At 53.4% G+C, this 18598-nt stretch overlaps 1 protein-coding gene and 1 long non-coding RNA gene across 7 annotated transcripts in view; one reads left to right on the top strand and one right to left on the bottom strand.

Annotated features, from left to right (window-relative positions):
* The first annotated feature begins 2560 nt into the window (after positions 1 to 2560).
* Positions 2561 to 7911, top strand: LOC123345705. Of its 2 annotated transcripts, XR_006572855.1 has the most exons (4): positions 2561 to 2697; positions 4762 to 4902; positions 6113 to 6208; positions 7043 to 7911. It is a non-coding gene; the product is annotated as an uncharacterized LOC123345705 (long non-coding RNA). The 2 variants fall into 2 exon arrangements; XR_006572854.1 differs by lacking the exon at positions 2561 to 2697 and having other exon boundaries at positions 4593 to 4902.
* Positions 7912 to 8620: 709 nt separating this feature from the next.
* The window catches only part of ACSF2 (acyl-CoA synthetase family member 2), a 59790-nt gene continuing 49812 nt past the window's right edge, over positions 8621 to 18598 (bottom strand). For all 5 annotated transcript variants that reach the window (XM_044982706.1, XM_044982705.1, XM_044982708.1 and 2 more), the window contains exons 11-16: positions 11718 to 11825; positions 11442 to 11593; positions 10695 to 10836; positions 9305 to 9415; positions 8953 to 9021; positions 8621 to 8853 (exon numbers count right to left, since the gene is read on the bottom strand). In XM_044982706.1, coding sequence (XP_044838641.1) covers positions 8803 to 8853; positions 8953 to 9021; positions 9305 to 9415; positions 10695 to 10836; positions 11442 to 11593; positions 11718 to 11825 — 633 coding nt within the window. In that variant the 3' untranslated portion in view covers positions 8621 to 8802. The remainder of the gene's footprint in view (positions 8854 to 8952; positions 9022 to 9304; positions 9416 to 10694; positions 10837 to 11441; positions 11594 to 11717; positions 11826 to 18598) is intronic.

The following is an 18598-nucleotide window of genomic DNA, read 5'->3' as shown; positions in this document are numbered from 1 at the left end:
CCAGTAATTCCCACAGCCAAACAGCAGGTGGCACGTTTGTAGCAACTGGCTAAACTAATGACATGTCGTTATGCACTAGTGAAGAGGGAGAGATGGGCCTGCCTTGCTGAACTCTTAGTTCCCACCTCTAGGAGGGGTTCTCAGTGCTGTTTTGGGCTTACACGTCTCCTGCTCGGCCTTGGGCTAAAGGCAGGGCCGGCTCCAGAGCCCAGCGGGGCAAGCACCCGCCTGGGGCGGCCCTTTCCCGGGGGGGCGGCAGGCTGGGCCGGCGGACCTGCCGCAGTCATGCCTGCGGGAGGTCCACCAGAGCCCCGGGAGCAGCGGACCTGCCGCAGGCATGACTGCGGAGGGGACGCTCGGCCCGCGGCTCCAGTGGACCTCCCGCAGGCATGACTGCGGAGGGGACGCTCGGCCCGCGGCTCGGCTGGACCTCCCGCAGGCATGCCTGCGGCAGCTCAACCGGAGCCACCGGACCAGCGAACCGCCCGCAGCTGCGGGAGGTCCAGCTGAGCCGCGCTACCAGCGGACCCTCCGCAGTCATGCCCGCGGGAGGTCCGCTGCTCCCGCGGCTCCGGGGCGCCTCCCGGGCATGACTGCTTGGGGCGGCCAAATTTGTAGAGCCGCCCCTGGCTAAAGGTGAAGTTGGAAAGTCTCACCTGCCAGGAAAGTGCATTAATATCTGCCAGGTGTGCACAGCAAAGTGAAGGCAGCAGTTGCTACTTTTGGTGCCCAGAAGAGCAGGGAGCTGGAGCATCCTTTGTGAGGCGCTGCGGGGAGGCAGCACCTGCTGTGTTGTCCTGGGTTTCTTTTGCCAGCAAAGTCTCTTTTCAGTGTGGTTTCAAGTTAATTTAGCACTGGAGCCGCTCCAACGTGTCAGCAGTAAGAACAAGGTTCATTTATACCGGGTCTTTCAGCTCGGTGGAGCCCAAAGTGCTTTGCAAGCGTCTGAACCACTCCATCCACCATTGAAAAGCCGCTCGCCACAGGCAGCTGCCTTAACAGAGCCCTTCAGCATCATACAGCCATCTGGGGCAGGAAATGAAGAACAGGGTAGCCAGCTAAAACAGCAGAAGGAGTTGGCTCGGGAAGAAGGAACGATCCCAACCCTGGACACTGGAGCTAATTCCCTCTCTCTTACTTAAAGTGCCATGTGATCTTTAATGCCCCCGGTCTCTATGACTACAGCTGCTAGTAGCTCCTTTTTACATCTCATTTGAAAGATGGCACCAGCTGCAGCGTAGCACTGCCGCAGCCCATGCAGGGAATCTGGTTTCGTGTTGGCTGAGCGAGACCAGCGCCACCAGCCAAGTTGCCAACGCCAGTTCCTGCAGCAGCCTGGTCTTACTAATGGTGTTTATTGCGCTAGTGCCTACAGGCCGGCTAAGCTATCGTGCTAGGCACTCCACAGGGTACTAGCCAGTCCCTGCCCCAATGAGCTCGCAAGCAAACAGACCAGACAGACGCAGAGCGAGAGGTAGCGCATACAAGCGGAGTGACCAGTGGGATGGCAGCAAACATTGTGGTGTTTGTTTTTGGTGGGGTTACTTGCGAGGGAACGAGCTACATGGAAAGAAAAGGGAAGGGTGGGGGCACAAGGGCAGGGGTGGAGAAGGGTCGAGGGGCAGAGGTGGAATAAAGCAGAGGGGAAGAGATTGGGGGTGAGTAATGGTTGGAGCAATCGGCAGAGAAAGTCCATTCGAAAGGTCTCTGAATGTCGGAAGGACCCTCCTTGCTCTGGCTGGTTCTGCAGCTGCTCATAGTGGGGCTGGGCCCTGGATGGCTCCTTTCTGCAGTTTTTCCAAGGCCAAGTGGGGAGGGAGGTATCACATGGGTCCTAATGCCCCCAGAGTACATGTGTGAGTCTCCCCTGCACAGTCACGGGGATGCTGGGATGAAGAGTGGCCCCATCTGGGCCCTATTTGACCCCCTGTTCCAAGTGCAGCAGGTCCCTACTCTGGCTGGTTCTGGCTCCTACCATCCCTCTCGTCCCAGAGCTGACCAGAACCAAACACACTTTGCTGATGCAAGTTGATGAAAGCAAGGCTGCGGCCCTCTCCCCTGAACTCAGGCACATAGCACAGGCAATAGCAGTGAAGGCTTCCCCCAGTTACTCTGCTAAGGTCCACGCCCTTCTTGTGGGAGAAGATAAGTCACTCAGTGCCAGTGTAATCATACAGAAAAGCCCAGTGTGTTGGAACAGGAGGCAGAACGCTGCTGGCGCACCAGGGCTTGTTCCTGAACCTTTAGGGAATTTACCAGGCTTTGGGTTTGTTGCTCCTGCTCTTCCCAGCTCGCTCCACGGCTAGAGCAGCAGCACAGCCTTTGCTATGGCTGAGAGTCCACCAATGCCACTGCCTTCAGTCCACCCTATCCTCCCACTTCTAACGGCTACAGCCCCAGGCTGTGCGTGGTCACATCGCTGAGCCGGTCCCCGAGAGCGGCTGTGTGCTCATCTATGCCGCAAGACCGATCAGGCTGTTGTGCAACACCGATGCTGCTGGGCCAGGGCCAGAGGGCAGGGCTTTCCCCACATCCGCCCCAGCAGGGGCCTTTTCCGGCCCTGGTTTCTAGAGACACACAAATGATGAAATTCCAGTCTTTCAGTCCATGGGATTCTGTGCTGCGTCCTGCCCAGTGCCTGAGGGTCACTCGATTAGGAGGAAGGTGTCTCAGTGAAGAGGAGTGTGATGCTGGAAGGTGTTAATGGCAGCCATCAATCTAGTCTTTGATTTATAAACATCACAGACACGGTTAAAGCCAATGGGGCATCAACCAGCTAGCTCAGGCTAAATGGAATGAGCAATTAAGTCCTGGCTGGGGTGAGAGAGCGGGAGACACTTGAAGCTACTGCAAGACAATTGGCTGCACCATGAAGCTTGAGTGGGGCTAAGAGTGTCCTGAGGGATTTCCCTGGGACTGGGTGCAAAGGCAGGAGCCAAGATGCATGTGTGTTAGAGGAGAAACCCAGCAGAAAGAGAGAGAGGAAGGCATGAGAGAGCCCCAAGGGACAGAGCTCCTTGGGCACAGGACTGGCTGGAGGGAGGGGCAGACTTAGAAACTGAGAGCAAGAAAACTGCCTAGTGCTGTTTGTTCCCACTGTGCTCAGGCAAACAGGGCTCTGGGCACCTTCTTGGGACATTACCAAGATTGGATCAGAGAGATACTGGCTTTGTATCAATATAATCCACGTCTCCTGATGGAAACCAGCCCGCAAGGCTTGGACAGGGGCTAAGCACGTGGGCCGAAGCGGCAAGAGCAGATCCTGTTTGCTGGAGGAGAAGGGAGTAGGATGGGCAGACACAGGGCCGGCTCCAGGCACCAGCGAAGGAAGCAGGGGCCTGGGGCGGCCAATAGAAAGGGGTGGCACTCCGTCCGGTATTGGGGCGGCACATCCGCGCCTGCGGTGGCAATTTGGCAGTGGGTCCTTCACTCCCTCTCTTCCTCTTTGGTGGCACTTCGGCGGCAGCTCAATCACGTTTTTCTTTTTTCTTTGCCGCTTGGGGTGGCAAAAAAGCTGGAGCCGGCCCTGGGCAGACACACACAACACCCCCGCCCCGGACACTGTCTATAAAGGAGTCATGCACTGGAACGGCTGCCTCCTGCCCGCCTCACACCCTCAGCTCGTGTGTGCCTTCAGCTCCAACAGCAGAGCTGGGAAGGGGTTAAGAAACATGAATTCAGGCCGTGCCATCTTGGGCACGTGCACATTCTTAAGCACTGCCTAGCAGCCTTGGTGTTTGCGCTCACACCAGCAGCAGGATCGGTGCCCTGCACTGCCCAGCCTCCTCGGGGGCTCCGGGCAGCATCACTGGAGACACTTATGTGTGCGGCACCGGAGGTGGCTCTTGGCAGTGGAAACAGCTGTGACCTTCGTTCGCTGAGGCACTCCCCTGAGCAGCTGGCCGGGGCACAGGGACCCTGGGACTTTGCAGGCAGTCGGTGACTTCCCGACCCACCTTCCCCGAGGCAGGCTCTGGCTGAAGGGCCATGGCAGTGAGACGGGTTTGTCAGAGCAGCTGCCAGCAAGAGTTGTTTAGCCACACTAAGAGGCCACCAAAAATGTGTTGTGAGAACCCCGGCCTCAGCTCCTGTTGTGCCTTGCCTACCTCAGCCCTTCTTTTGGCAAGGGCCAGCCTCCCTATGGTCAGTTAACAGGGCATCACCTCTTCCTCTGTCTCCTTTCCCTCGCCCCCACTTCCCCCATCACCCACTGGTAATGCCTCCCTCAGGCAGTGGAGTATCTCACTGGTGCCCATCCATGGGGTGCTGCTAATCCCTTTAGCTCACTTCCCACCCCTCACCATCCACCGGGGTAGCACTAGCATGACCCGACGTCCCGATATTGGGGGCTTTGTGTTACAGACGCAACTATACCCCCCTCCCATGAAAAAAGGGTCCAGAATTTTCACACTTGCTATCTGGTCACGCGAGGTAGCCCCAGCCCCTGACCCCTGCTCCACAAGTCACTGAGTATCTCGGCTTCCGCCCTCAGTTGCACCCAGGACATTTCACTCTGACTCAAGGGAGCCTGGTGTGAGGAAGTTTCCCAGCCCCCATGGCAGCTGCGTCATATCCTTTCCTCAGCGCCAGCTCAAGTAGTTGTGCGGTTGTTTTTCGGGCTTGTTCTCTTAATGGCTCTGGAGAAATTAATTATTTCTGTGGGAGAGGGGAAAAAACCCTTGAAAAAGAGAAGTTGCAGCAGGATCAGATCCGGATGCCTTCCAGCCTATCTGTGATGTGACACGTCCCTCTTTGACTCAGCCTGAAACTGCTGAGGTCAGCTTGGAATTTCCTCCTGCGGGGTTCGCTCTATAAAAAGAAAAGATGCACCCAACAGCTGGCGAGGGCAAGAGAGAGGAGACGGCAATGCTTCAGCCTGAGGTCTTTGCTGCTTCCCGCCAGGTGAGTGTATGCTGAGAACTGGGCTCTGACCCTCGGGGAGAGAGGGAGAGTGCAGGAGAGGACAGGGCCCAGTGCACTCTCCTGGCATTTGTGGTAATCTCAGTGTGCTCACTCAGACGGGCAGCTGCTGGATGGGGAGGGGATCTGGAGATGGGTAACAGCACTCACAGCCTTCAGCTCTAGGCCCTGGGTTCAGATCCAGCTCAGAGAATTAGTGACAAAATGCCACTCCCTTGTGGTGGCTGGTGGGAGGCCTATGAGGAAGGAGCGAGTGGTCTCTGTCCGGTTCCCAGGGGACAGGTGTCCACTTCAAAGGAAACAGCTTCACAACTGGCAATGACAGCTGCTGTTGAGTTCCTGATGGCGTGAGGATCTGTGTCCCGAGCCCGGGCGGCTGCTGCATCCGCCCCACTGCCCAATAACTCTGCTAGTGACTGGAGAACTGGGCGCCCTGAGGCCTTATGCTCCGCTAACGATCCCCCCGTCCCCAGAAGCTGAGTGGAGGATTGGGCCGGGTGCGCTAGTTAAGCCAGAAAGAGACAGAGCAAGTTGCTGTGCAACTGGGAGAATTCCTAGCTGGCTGCTACATGGGACCCTGCCTACGGTGCCTGACTCCTGAGCTCTGCCTTCCCAACTTGTCCCTGGTTCCCTGCCATGCTCCTGGTTCTTGCCTTCCTGCCCTGTCCCTGGTCTCTGAGTAGCTGAGCCCACCTCTGACCTTTGCCTTGCCTCCGGCCTCTGACTCCTGCCCTGACTGCACCAGTCGTGGTCAAGGGTCAGGGACTAGGAGCTAGAGGTGGGCAGAGAGTGGCCCATTGGGAAGATGCTCTGGGAGGGCAGGCATTGCTGCTGCCCACTCTGCAGATGGTCTGTAGGTAAAGAGAACTTCCATGTCTGGGTCTACCAGGCTGGCACTGCAGCCTCAGAAACGCTGAGGTCCCTTGCTGGCACCATCTCTTGGGAGAAGAACAGTGTGCCAGTGAGGGGGGGTGTTGCTAGATGTTGGCTTCAGATATAATTCACGCAAACTGGCACCATGTTAATGAGGCTCCTGGCAATGCCATTCTGCTGCATAAATATGAAGGTCTGTTTGAGATGTCCCAGGCTATGGGGAGAGAAGTGTGTGTGTGTGTGTGTGTGTGGCAGGATAGCGGGTTTTACAGGTTGCTGGTTTGCCGATTGTAATCAATTATTGATGTATTTATTGCAGGGTAACACAATGGTTCCTGGTTTTCCTTCTTACCAATGCCGTGACAATCGTTTGTACCCTTTTGTTCTGTCAATCAGCGGGGCCCCTACTACCCTAGTGAGTATACAGCGCGCTTCCATCAAACACGAGAACTGTGCCAAATGCACTGCTATGAAACGGGCGCTGGGGAGCACTCCTCTCATGAGCTACCTCCTTCCCCACCACCGTGTTCACACTGGGAGAAGGGAGTTAAAATGTGTTTCCTTTGACTGTTTGAACTGTTGGTGTCATCGTGTTGGGGCCAGGGTATTCAAGAGACAAGGTGGGTGAGGGAATATCTTTTGCTGGACCAACTTCTCAACAGTTTGTCTCTTTCACCTACAGAAATTGGCCCAGTGAAAGACATTAGCTCACTTCCCTTCTCTCTGTTTCCTTTGATGGCAGAACTGTAGATCTGCCCTATCTTTGCTAGGATGTTATTGATTTTGAGTCATTACCATCCTGGGTTATACTCAGCCCCCTTTGTGTAACACACACCCAGGGCAATGAGTTCTGTGCACCTACCACGGGAACGGTCTGACTTAGGAACTAGGGATAAAGGAGAAGTGAATCTCCGCATCCAACGCCACTGTCACAGATTCAGTGGGGGAGACTATTCAAATCTCCTTGCCCCACAGGTGACACGCTACAGAGCAAAGTGAAGCGAGTGTATGCTGCACGTCAGCGCTCCCCACTGGCCAAGGAATACAGCAACAACAGCAGGCTGGAAATGGCACGTTCCACCTCCAGTTAAATGGGTAGAAACACCCACAAATAAATAGTGTTTATTTATTTGTGGGTGTCTCCACCCATATATACATATCACACACTCACACACACTGCTAGTCCCAGAGCACTGCCAGTCCAAAGCTTCTGGGTTTGAAACAAACTGTCATATTTGTTTTCTTTCAGATAAAAAGCAAGAACCTCGGATATTTAATTCTGGGGATCTGCTTCCATGGGTAGAGCCCACCCTACAGCTGTGAGACTTAAGACCTCTGGGAAACAAACAAAGGATCCACTGACCCATCTCCCTTCTCCTGCTCTCGCTGCTCCGCCCTGTGTGTGTGTTTCTGACACTGGACTGTGGAGAAAGAAGAGGTTAAACTATCCTTGCCCCCTAGCAGAGTGTTTGGGCTTTGGCTAGGCCAGTTCCAACAAGCATTAGCTTTGCCCCATCAATCCCTGCAGTCAGAGCAAGAGACTGCACCTTACAACCAGTAGCGACTCTGGATTTCTACACATTCTGTAAGAAATGGGAACTGTGAAGGGCTGACCCAGAGGCTCCCTCCTGTGACCAAATCCAGCAGTTCCGCTCTCTCTTCCACTGCAGAAATGCCTCAACCTTAACATCAAAAAGAACTCGGGGTCCTTTCTGGAGCATGTTTTTCTCCACTCTACATTTCAGGGCACTCCAAATCCAGGGTGGGAGGAGTTCAAGGATGGCCCTAGCAGGGCTCTTTAGAAAGTGTTATGAATCCATACGGCTCTACCACAGCAGACGCCCAGCAAGCAGCAGGGAGACGGGAAGGTCAGTGGTGCAGGATCATCGTCATCAGTCGTCTATCTGATCTCCAGCTCGAGTGGGACATTGTGAACGGAGCGGAAGAGGAGCTTCAGCCCGCTGCCCCTCTGCTCAGTGTTTCATGGTTGGGAGGTGCCAAATAACTCCCGTAAAACCACCGTCCCGGGCACGCTCTGTCTCGTGCTTCCGACGGGACGGATCTTTTGGCATTTCTGTACCGTGTCTAATGAGCTTCCTTTCCAGGCAGAAATAAACGGTTGTGAGATTGAAGAGAGTTTCATGTCATTTCAAAACACCCAAGGGAGGGCTGGGAACAGAACCAGTCCTCAGACTCCATCAGCTGCAGGGAACGAGGCCCTAATCCTCACACGTAGCTCAGCTCCTAACCCCCACTGAGTTCAATGGAGGTTAGGAGCCTAAATACCTGGGAGGCTCTGGGCCCCGTTTGCTGTTCATGAGGACATCCCCTGAGCGCCGAGGAACGGCAGACGGAGGCAGAGCTTGGCTGGTTCTTCCTAAAGCCCTTTCTCCTGATTCAGATCCTCACTCTTTGGACAGCGGCAGGTTCAGGGCAGCATCATATCACAGGAAATCTAGTCCCACCTTCCTTTCGAGTGACACAGCTACGCTGGGGTTTTCTTTGCCAGCGAATTGAAGCATAGGTGGCCTACAACAGCCTCAGGCCCTTATGGGACAGAACCTTTTACATATTTAAACATGAATCATTTGTATTTCTCTAGCCCCGCCCATCGCAGGATCTCAAAGCACTTTGCAGCTCCCTGGAAGATAGGGAAGGCGTATCGTGAGACATACACAGATTAGAGACCTGCAGAGGCCATAACAAAGGAGTGGCAGTCAGGAGTGGAACCTAGTCGTCTGGATGCCCCCTCCTGTGCTCTACCCTCCATCCTTCCTCCCCGCACTGTTCTGATTCTTTATGAAAAGATCTCAGTTGGGAAAAGAAGGGTTTTCTTTGTTTTAATTGACAGCATCACCAGGCTGACTTCAGGTAGCCAGCGGTATAATGGGGTGGTGGGGGCAGGGATCCAGCTCCCAGCTGCTGTCCTGGGCTTGGTGTGGATGGAGAGACACCAGACTGGCTGAGGTGGATCCATTCATGCTTCTCTTCGATCCTCCACCTTTGTGTTCAGAACAGAAGTTGCTTCTCCATCTGCTCTCTCAACTTGTATTTCTGAATCTGGAGTTGGAGCATGGAGGAGAGAGAGTCAGAGGAGAGATAGCCAGGGGAAGCTAGTCCCCAGCACCCCAGCATCCTGGCCCATGGGCTGTCCCTTACCTTCCCTGAGACGGTGAGTGGATATTTCTTCATGAACACTATGTACCGAGGGATCTTGAAGTGAGAGATCTGAAAAGAGAGAGACAACAGCTACAGCCTGCAAGTAACAGCAGGCAGGGCATCGTCTATCACCCCTGGTTACAAAGGGCCGCGTTATGGCCGTCACTGCTCATGTCAGGAATACGTGGGACCGGTTTCAGGCCTGATCCCCAGCGGGTGTAGAGGACTTCACTGACTTCCATGGAGCTGTGGCGATTTACACCAACTGGGGATCAGGCCCTTAATGTGCTGAGTTACTGAGAAAAGCAATGCAAACGTGGGCACAGCCTGGGAATGGATGGGGAGATCCTACCTTCCCTTTGCAGAAGGCTTTAATTTCCTCCGCCGTGCACTCCTGCCCGGCCTTCACTCTGATGCAGGCACAGATCTCTTCTCCCATTCGCTGGTCCTTCACGCCAATCACCTGGTTGGGAGAGAGGGAGGAACACATCAGTTCTAGGAAGTGCTCGTCTCCCAAGAGTCATCTGGTCCCTTCCCTTCCCTAATGGAAGCTCCTTATCCCTCCCTCGGGTCAGTGCTCTGTCACCACCCTCGGCCCTCACTTTGTTCTCCTGGCTGAGGCACTGTGCTCCAGACATTAGAAAAGTGGGCTCAGAGCAAGGCCTTCTGAGTTCTATTCCCAGGCCTTGGGCAACCTTCTCTGTACCCCCATTTCCCCACGTGTAAAATGGGTTCCCTGCCTCAGAGGGAGAGCTGTGAGGCTTAATGAATTGGGGTGCTTTGAGAGCCTCAGATAAAAGGGGTTACGGAAGGGCAAAGCTTATTAATATTGTAAACTCTGTTCCCTACACAATCCCCAACAAAACCCTACCATGGCTAAGGTTACAGGCCTACTCCGTACCGAGCTAGGAAGGTCAGATCATTCCACGTAGGAGCTGGATTTCCCCTAAGTGATTCCCCTCGAGTTGGGTTGCACAATTTCCCTGTCTCCCCTCCCACCATTCACCATCCCAAGCCAACATCCTGAAATTCCAGACACACAGAGATCGTGCTGACTCCCAAGGCAGTGACCCAAAACCCCGGAAAGTGCAGCCCTTCCGTACTGGGGTCACTGCACTGAGATGCTGGAGCAAATGCAGCAGTCATTAAAGAACTGGATTATTTATGGGTTAAACAACAACAACCGGTCGTGCAGCCAGCACACCCAGGTGTGGTTTGTCATGAGAACTGGATGATGTTCCCGGCAGATTGGGAGCAGCTGGCCAGAGCTGCATCCTACTTCTTACTGGCTAGACAATGGAACCTTCAGTGCAACTCCTCCCCCGCAGTGACTCAGCACAGGAAGAGAGTCCGTTCTGATTTCTAGGTTCATAATTTGTGGTTAATGATCATGTGCCCTTCCATAAGGCCTTCCCTCGGCGGATCTCACAGCACTTTGCAGATGGCTGTGAGTTTAGAATGTGAGGAACGGAAGAGTTACTCTCCGGCTTGGCAGACAGGAAATTGGAGTGCAGGGATTTTGCCCAAGCTTCCAATGAGTATGTGACAAAGACAGGAACAGAGCTCAGGAGTCCTACTTTCACTCTTGGATTTTAAGCACAAAGTCATCCTCCCCCTGTATATGAGATCGCCAGCTAGGTGAAAAGCTGAGCATGGATGACAGCAAACAGGCTCCTGACAAATGTCCTGGATGGCAGCATGCCTGTTACCCCCACCCCACCATGCCTATCCATCCTACTCACCTGCACCTCCTCAATCTTGGGGTGGGTGTGTAGAAACTGCTCGAGTTCTGCTGGGTAAATGTTCTCCCCTCCACGGATAATCATGTCCTTGCAACGACCTACAATTTTGCAGTAGCCGTACTTGTCCAGGACAGCAATGTCCCTGAAACAACACCTGAGTCAACTCCATAGCCCTCGGTCCAGATCTCCCAGCTGGCTGGAGAATGGCTCATCCATCCAATCAGCCCAGAGGGAATCTTCCCACTGTCATGTTCAGAGCCTACAGCTCTTAATCCTGACCAGCAGGAGGTTAGACTTTCCACCATCGAGTTCGTAGAGGATGCACCACTCTTTCTGCAACCCCAAGAGGAGACTCCCATGCAGGGATCAAAGGGTTCCCAATAACTCTTACTTCCAGGAACCTGCATCAGAACTCAATCTAAACTGGAATTGCTTTCATTCCCCTCCCCACCCGCATCCGCATCTGGTTATTCCATGGAGACAGCGCAAAGATCCATCTAGCGCAGTGTCCTGTCTCCAGTAGTGGTTTGTACTAAATGCTATGGGCCAATTTCTGCCCAGGTGTAAACTGGTCCGACTCCACTGAAGTTCATGGATTTGGCCATGCTGCCACGAGGACTGATTCTGGCCTGTTACTAGAAGTTACTGCTTCCCACTCGGCCCCAGCCAATGCCATATACCTGCACCCTCCCTCCAGAACCGAGGTAAAAGGGGAAAGAGCAGATTCTAGGTAGTTCCCAAACTCACCCAGTCTTGTACCATCTGTCATCAGTGATTACTTCATTGGTTTTGAGGGGGTCTTCCCAGTAGCCCAGCATGACACAGTAGCCTCGAATCTGGAGTTCCCCGGGGCTGTCCAGAGTGGCAATCTCCCCGGTTTCAGGATCCTCAATCTTTGCCTGCAACACAAGAGAGCCAGGCTCTTCAGGCACAGTGCAAGCCCCATGGAGTGAGGAAGGGCAGCAGCAGCGGTGCTCTGCTGGGGACTGTAAAACTAGGGTAGGTGGGGTAGATAAAGTTCACCTCTGTGTGGGGGAAGATGCACCCCACCGTCTCCGTTCTCTGGGAGATGCTGTCCTGTGGGAATCCCATGAAGGTGACAGGGCTGTTCTCTGTGGTCCCGTAGGCAACCTGCAAACACAAAGGTGGGGGGATATGCATCAGGGACTCTGCTGGGAAACAGAAACAGCCAAGTTCTACTGCGAAGGTGGAGGAAACTAGCAGTCAGTACAGGGGAGGACATCGGGGATGCGAGAGTTCTTCACCAGTCATGGGTCACCCCGCGAACGCTCCCATCTTCAGGTGTACGTCAGGGCAGCTCCAGATATTACTACCACCAAAGACACTACTGAAAAGCTCCCCCCCAGGAGACAGGAGGGCAAAGAACAATGAGACTGGATGCACCTGCCATGGTCCTGCCTCTGCTCCACCACGGCAAGCCAGTTTGGTATCATCTGCAAACTTAATAAGTGTACTTTCTATGCCAATATCTAAGTCGTTGATGAAGATATTGAACAGAGCCGGTCCCAAAACAGACCCCTGTGGAACCCCACTTTTATACCTTTCCAGCAGGATTGGGAACCATTAATAACTACTCTCTGAGTATGGTTATCCAGCCAGTTATGCACCCATCTTATTATCGCCCCATCTAAGTTGTATTTGCCTAGTTTATTGATAAGAATATCATGCGAGACCATATCAAATGCCTTACTAAAGTCTAGGTATACTACATCCACCGCTTCTCCCTTATCCACAAGACTCGTTATCCTATCAAAGAAAGCTATCAGATTGGTTTGACATGATTTGTTCTTTACAAGTCCATGTTGGCTATTACCTATCACCTTACCACCTTCCAAGTGTTTGCAGATGATTTCCTTAATTACTTGCTCCATTATCTTCCCTGGCACAGAAGTTAAACTAACTGGTCTGTAGTTTCCTGGGTTGTTTTTATTTCCCTTTTTATAGATGGGCACTATGTTTGCTCTTTGCCTGCATCAAGCCCATAACTTCTGTTTGAGCTAGAGCAAATCTAATCTTGACTGAAAGACTTCATGCAATACAGAAGTCACCATGTCCCTAGGAACCTTTGCCTTGAAGGGAGCTATAGCGAATACAATAATATAGCTGATTGTAAACCCTGCTAGGGCAGCATGGGACCCGTCAGTCTTCAGCAACCTGATCACCCCGGGATTAGCTCAGAAATGCTAAGTGTCATTTTAAATTACAGCTTCGCAGTTTGTTGGGTGACAAATGCTGCTTTCTCTGTGAATTCTGAGTCTTTGTCTAAACTGGGAATGAAAACTCCTGTACCTTAGCAGAACGGTGCAGTGTTTTGTTTTAAACAGGGTTTACAAACATTTCCAGCTAACACTCTATAAATATTAGCCAGTGTGGATCAGGCAACACTGTTTAAAAAATAACAAACCCTGCTCCAGTCTCAGCAGTGAACATTTGAGAGGCAGAGTGGTCCAGTGCATAGAACTGGGAGTCAGGATGCCTGGGTTCTTTTCCCAGCTGGGCAACATTGGGCACATCAAGTTACCTATTTGTGCCTCAGTTTGCCCATCTGTACAATGGGGATAAAAACACTCACTCCCTTTTGCCATCAAATGATGCTGATAGGTTGCAAGTACAGGGCCTGATTCATCACTGTGTTACTCAAAATGGAGTTCCATTGGGGTAGGACTGGAGTAGAGATCAGGGCCTAGAGCACCATGGGGGGTCCTCAGATAACAGTATTCTATTGGTTGGGGGCAAGTGGAGGGACAAAGCATTGTGCTCCCCCTGCTGGCTCTGCAGCAGTTACACAATGGTGCTGGGGCTGCACGATGATATTGGCACACCAACAGAACTCCAAAGACATGCTCGTTTCAGTTCCCTTAGCAACACAGGGAGAAACCACCATCTTGGCCCCAGAGAGAAGGGAGGAACTGGCTGGGAAAAGTAGTGATTTTCAGGCGTCAAAGAGGGTGTAACAAACAACAGAAAGTCAAAGAACAAACCAAAGGAAGTGCTGAAGGCTCTCACACTGGCTCTGCCAGTCCAGCCCCCTGTGACCCAGAGGATGGATTTCATTATCCTAAACCAATGCCGGATGTTTTGTCTAGCTCTGAAGATCTGAACTGAAGTCGATTCCAGACCCTCCCTTGGCAGCTAGCTCCAAACTGTCCTTAACTCATCATCCTTCTTGTCTCATTCAAATGTTCACTGGGGAGATGGGGCCTAGCTCTGCTGGCCTCGGCAGCTCTCTGGAGTTGACCCTCCATCCCAAATTTTATGGGACCGACCTGGATTTTCCAGGTCGATTTTACTGTCCCACAACGACTTCTGGATATGTTCCAACTTGCATTACACTGTGATGTCGTTAGCTGCCAGAGCGACAGCGACATCTCTATGCCGCAACATCAGGCAGCAAACAAGTTTGCCTTGTAGGACAATTCTCCAAAGGTGGCCATATTCCTGGAGATCCCACCCATCCAGATAGTCACAACATAGTCCCAGTCTGAGCCGGCTTAAAGAATCCCCCAAATAGCCAATGCAATGTCCTCGCTGTGGCATAACGGCTTTGCCCCAGAGCAGCCGTTTAGACTCAACGCAGGCGATTGCTGCTTTCCTGCATTGCTGAAAATCAACCTCCTGTTATTTTACTGTAGGACAAATTGCTCCTGGTGGTTTGGAGTTCAAGCTGTTTCTCTTCTTTCCAGGCCAATTAGCATTCTTGAGGGTCGTAAGAATTTCTCCAGCCTGGCTAGAGTTTCAGAAACTCCCGCTCACTGGCCAGCAATGAGGCATGTGACAGTTACTTGGTATTTTATCGAGACCTTGAAAAATGCCTTCACTATGCAACTAACCCATTGACCTGACAGGGGGAGAGGACAACCCGGGGTGGGAGAATACAACACACATCGAGAGAGAGAAAGCGCAGAGAGACTGAGGAGGACAGAAAAGACCACGAGAAACCCCTTGGCTTGGAGGGTATCTGAAGGCTCCCAGCTGCTGGCATCCCACAAAGAAGTAAAATTGAGGACAAACTGGGCAAAATCCTGCCCCTGCTGAAGTCCATGGCAGCATCCCCATGGACTTCACCTACTGCAGGTGTCACTTTATTAGTCCAGTACCTTGATGATTAGATGCTCTATTAATAATCACTGTCCTGAATGCACTCGGCCCCTGGGACCTCAGGAACAGAGCTGCCTGTATAGCCTGAAGGCCACCCACCATTCGGATCCATCTCTCCTTCCCCCTTCTGCACAGCTCAGCGAAGAGGGCTGGGGGCGGGGCAGGGGAAGAGGAGATTTTGGTCCAGGACACTCAGTTAGATCCCTGCTCTCGAGAGCTTTAACCCCACTCCCATTCCTGGGCACCTGTGGGTCACATTCAGGAATGGAAAGGGGAGGATTTGGGCCATCAGAGGATAGAGGGGGTTGAGGGTTGTGGCAAGGGGACAACGGGGCACTCAGGGTGGGGAGAGCAGGACGGGGGAAGACAGAAGTGGGAGATGCCCCACAACATCTGTGAGGTCCAGGCTGACTAGCACGCAGGCGCATGGTGGGGTGAAGGATGGAGCAAGAGCTGGGTGGGGGGAGGGGGGGGTCCATGGGCGAGGCAGGTAGCATCAGGGAGCTGTGGAGAAGAGAAGCCGGAGAGGTGGCCGGGGATTAGAGAGGAAGGCAGCTGGGCGGGTGGAAGATGCCAGCAGGAAGCTGAGCTGGCAGAGTGTGGGTGGTTGGGGTGTGGGAAGGAAGCTGCCTTGCCTACAGCTACCAAAAAGCAGCAGTCTCATGGTGGCTGGCCACTGACTGCGGGGTGGGGAGCTCTCTGTGGCAGGAAACAGGCATTTGAGGGTGCCCGATGCGGGCCCCGAGCCCTAGGCACCGCCGTGAGGGGTGCCCGACGCGGGCCCCGAGCCCTAGGCACCGCCGTGAGGGGTGCCCGACGCGGGCCCCGAGCCCTAGGCACTGCAGTGAAGGGTACTTGGTTTTGGGTTCTAGATGCGGTGGTGGCGGGCGCCCACAAACACCCAGACAAACCCCCTTCGGGATTCTGAACCTGTGAGTGCTGAAGGCCCCTGGAGCCGAAGCTCAATCATGACTAAGGGCAAGGTTCTTCCCCAGGCCGGCGGGGGGCTCCGCAGCACCTGGGTTACTAAGCAGAATTGTGGCTGATGGAGCCAGAACTGCCCCAAGGAGCTCCAAGACAGCACACGCTGTACTGCCCTGCAGCAGGTGCAGCATTCGCCCTGCTCCATCGCTTGCCCATTCTCCTGGCCTCCCCCACTTTACATCCCGGCTCTCTCTCACCACTGTGCAGGGGTGTAAAGTGGGGGAGGAACCCCCTGTGCAGCAACACAGAGGCTGGCAAGAATCTGGCCCTATGCTATTCCCCCCAGCTAGAGACAGAGGGCCTCTTACACCAGAGTAATCCTACTGGTGTCAGCAGAGTTATTCCTGATTTACACCAGCGTGAACGCGGACTCAGAGCCTAATTCACACAGGGGACACTGGCTTACGGGACAATCAGCTCTTTTAGTGTGGGGTGTTTCAAGTGCATCAAGTTCTACGCAGGAGGATACGCTAATAAAAATAAATCACTGGGGGCGGGGGGGGGGGGGGAGACGGACATGACTGTCTCCTTGAGCTAAAACAAGACACCAGAACAGCCCTGCCCTGAGACACCACAGAAAACCCCTAAATCTATATTTATGTTGTTTTTAAAAGCTGTGTATTTACTGGCGTAGCCCACAAAGGCCTCTGCGGAGAAGCAGAGGAGAGTCACACATCTGTAAATTACTAGGCACCGGATTCACGCTCTTTGTAGAACAGCAAATGTTTGCAGAACTGTTAATCAATTAAGAAAGAGGGGAGTGCGGGATAATCCCTCCTCTTCTGAGTTGTCCCAGCAGCGCCAGTCCTGGGGGATCTCCGAGGGCCAGGGCTGACCAGGGGCCCCAGCAAAAGGAACACGAACACTAGACCCGTTGTCACCACCACACCACATGCCACCCATGAGACACTGGCATGCACCAGGCAAGCTGTGACCTTCTGTGGCTCATTGCCCACTTGCTGCCCAGTCCTTACTCATCCCCGGTCAAGGCCTGTGAAATTCAAAGAGTAAATACCAGCTCCTGCCTGCCTGGCAGCAAGACACTCAAATACAAACAGCTGGGAGCCCATGGGCCCCTCCCAGCAGCTGGGCCCGGTGCCAGCTTGTGCAGGACGCCAACCTGCTCCCAGTCTCCCGCAGGAATCTGCTCACTGAAGCAGGGGAGTCAAAAACATTAGCAGAAAGAATTTTCCTTTTATTAAATTTTTCTATCCATTGAAGTGGAACGTGAGACCAGACTGTTCCCCTGACGGTGGCGTCCAGGCCCCGTCCCGCAGTAGGTGTGTTCCAACTGGAAGGCACGCGGCATCCATTTAACCTCTGCTGGGCCAAATGGGCTGTCTGAGGTGTGCCCAGCACCGCGAGCCCCTCCCTGGGGATGAAATAAACCCTGCTACCCAGCCCCCTTGCATCTGCATTACTGCCTGGCCCACTGCGTTCAGGGCCCCATTGTGCTAAGCCAGTGGTCCTCAAACCTTTGTCCTGGTGACCCCTTTCACATAGCAAGCCTCTGAGTGCGACCCCCCTTCTACATTAAAAACACTTTTTAATATATCTAACACCATTATAAATGCTGGAGGCAAAGCGGGGTTTGGAGTGAAGGCTGACAGCTCACAACCCCCCATGTAATAAACTTGTGACCCGCTGAGGGGTCCCGACCCCCAGTTTGAGAACCCCTGTGCTAGGTCCTGTACACATACAGAGGGAGAGGCAGTCCCTGCCTCAAAGAGACAAGAGGGACACTGGGTATGTCTACACTGCAAAGAGAAGTGGGTGTTCTTGATTCGGGTTAAAACAGCAGCGAAGACACAGTGACTCGGCCCTGAACTCAGGTCGGCAGCTCGAGTTCAAACCTAGAGAGCTACTAACCTGAGTTAAACGACGAGCTGCCAGGTCTTTGCTGCTATTTTAACCCAAGTTAGCTAACCTGAGTTAAGAACTCGCCTTCATTTGCAGTGTAGACACACCCACGGGGTGCGAGACAGGAGGGACTAGCCCAGTGGTACAGATGGGGAACTGAGGCACAGGGATAACGAGTGTCTTGCCTGAGGTCACACAGGGAGTCTGTGGCAGAGCCAGGAATTGAACCCGGGTCTCCTGAGTCCCAGTCCAGTGCCTGAACCCCATAATTATTTATTTCCATCTATGCATTCAACCCCTGCTCTGGGCGTCTCTCACGAGACATTAAACAATATAAAGCACATAAATAGCTGCAAATCCAGCAGGCAATCTTCATCCCATCCAAAGTACCCCATCCCCCCCCCCAACACTGTCACCACCCCCTCCCAGAAGACAGTGGAAACAGATGGCGCTTTGCAGTGTCCCCTAGACTGAGGAACAGAGATTCAGGCTCACTGGGACAGGGATGTGAGCATATTCCAAAGCAGAGGCCCCACATGAAGAACATCCTCCCAGCCGCTCAAAAGCAGCACCTCAAACTCCCCTGGAAGTGGGTGCAGGAGGTGCAGGGAGGGGTGAAAGAGCAGGGAGCACAGCTACTGTAGTCGTGCTCCTGATGAGATAGAGCCTCTTAGCAAGCAGGCTGCTGCACTCCGTGCTAGCATCCATTTCTGAAAGGACTGACGGTGCAGCTCCATGCACTGCGGGAATCTAATCTTGCAGTGACAAAGGCCTGGATGATGGTAGCAGGGTGAGCATCCAAAGAACAGCTGCAATCTCTTGGCCAGATGGAGATGGAAAAATGCTGTTCTGGCAACTGCTGCTACCTGATCATCTAACAGCAGCTGGAGGTCTGAGCAGGCTCCAGCTGGCGAACCTGGGATGCGCACTCTTTGCTCAAG

The sequence above is a fragment of the Mauremys mutica genome, chromosome 12 (assembly GCF_020497125.1).
Source record: "Mauremys mutica isolate MM-2020 ecotype Southern chromosome 12, ASM2049712v1, whole genome shotgun sequence".
Taxonomy (NCBI): Eukaryota; Metazoa; Chordata; order Testudines; family Geoemydidae; genus Mauremys; species Mauremys mutica.
The sequence above is the reverse complement of the archived record's forward strand: the minus strand, read 5'-3'. Positions and strand labels throughout refer to the sequence as shown.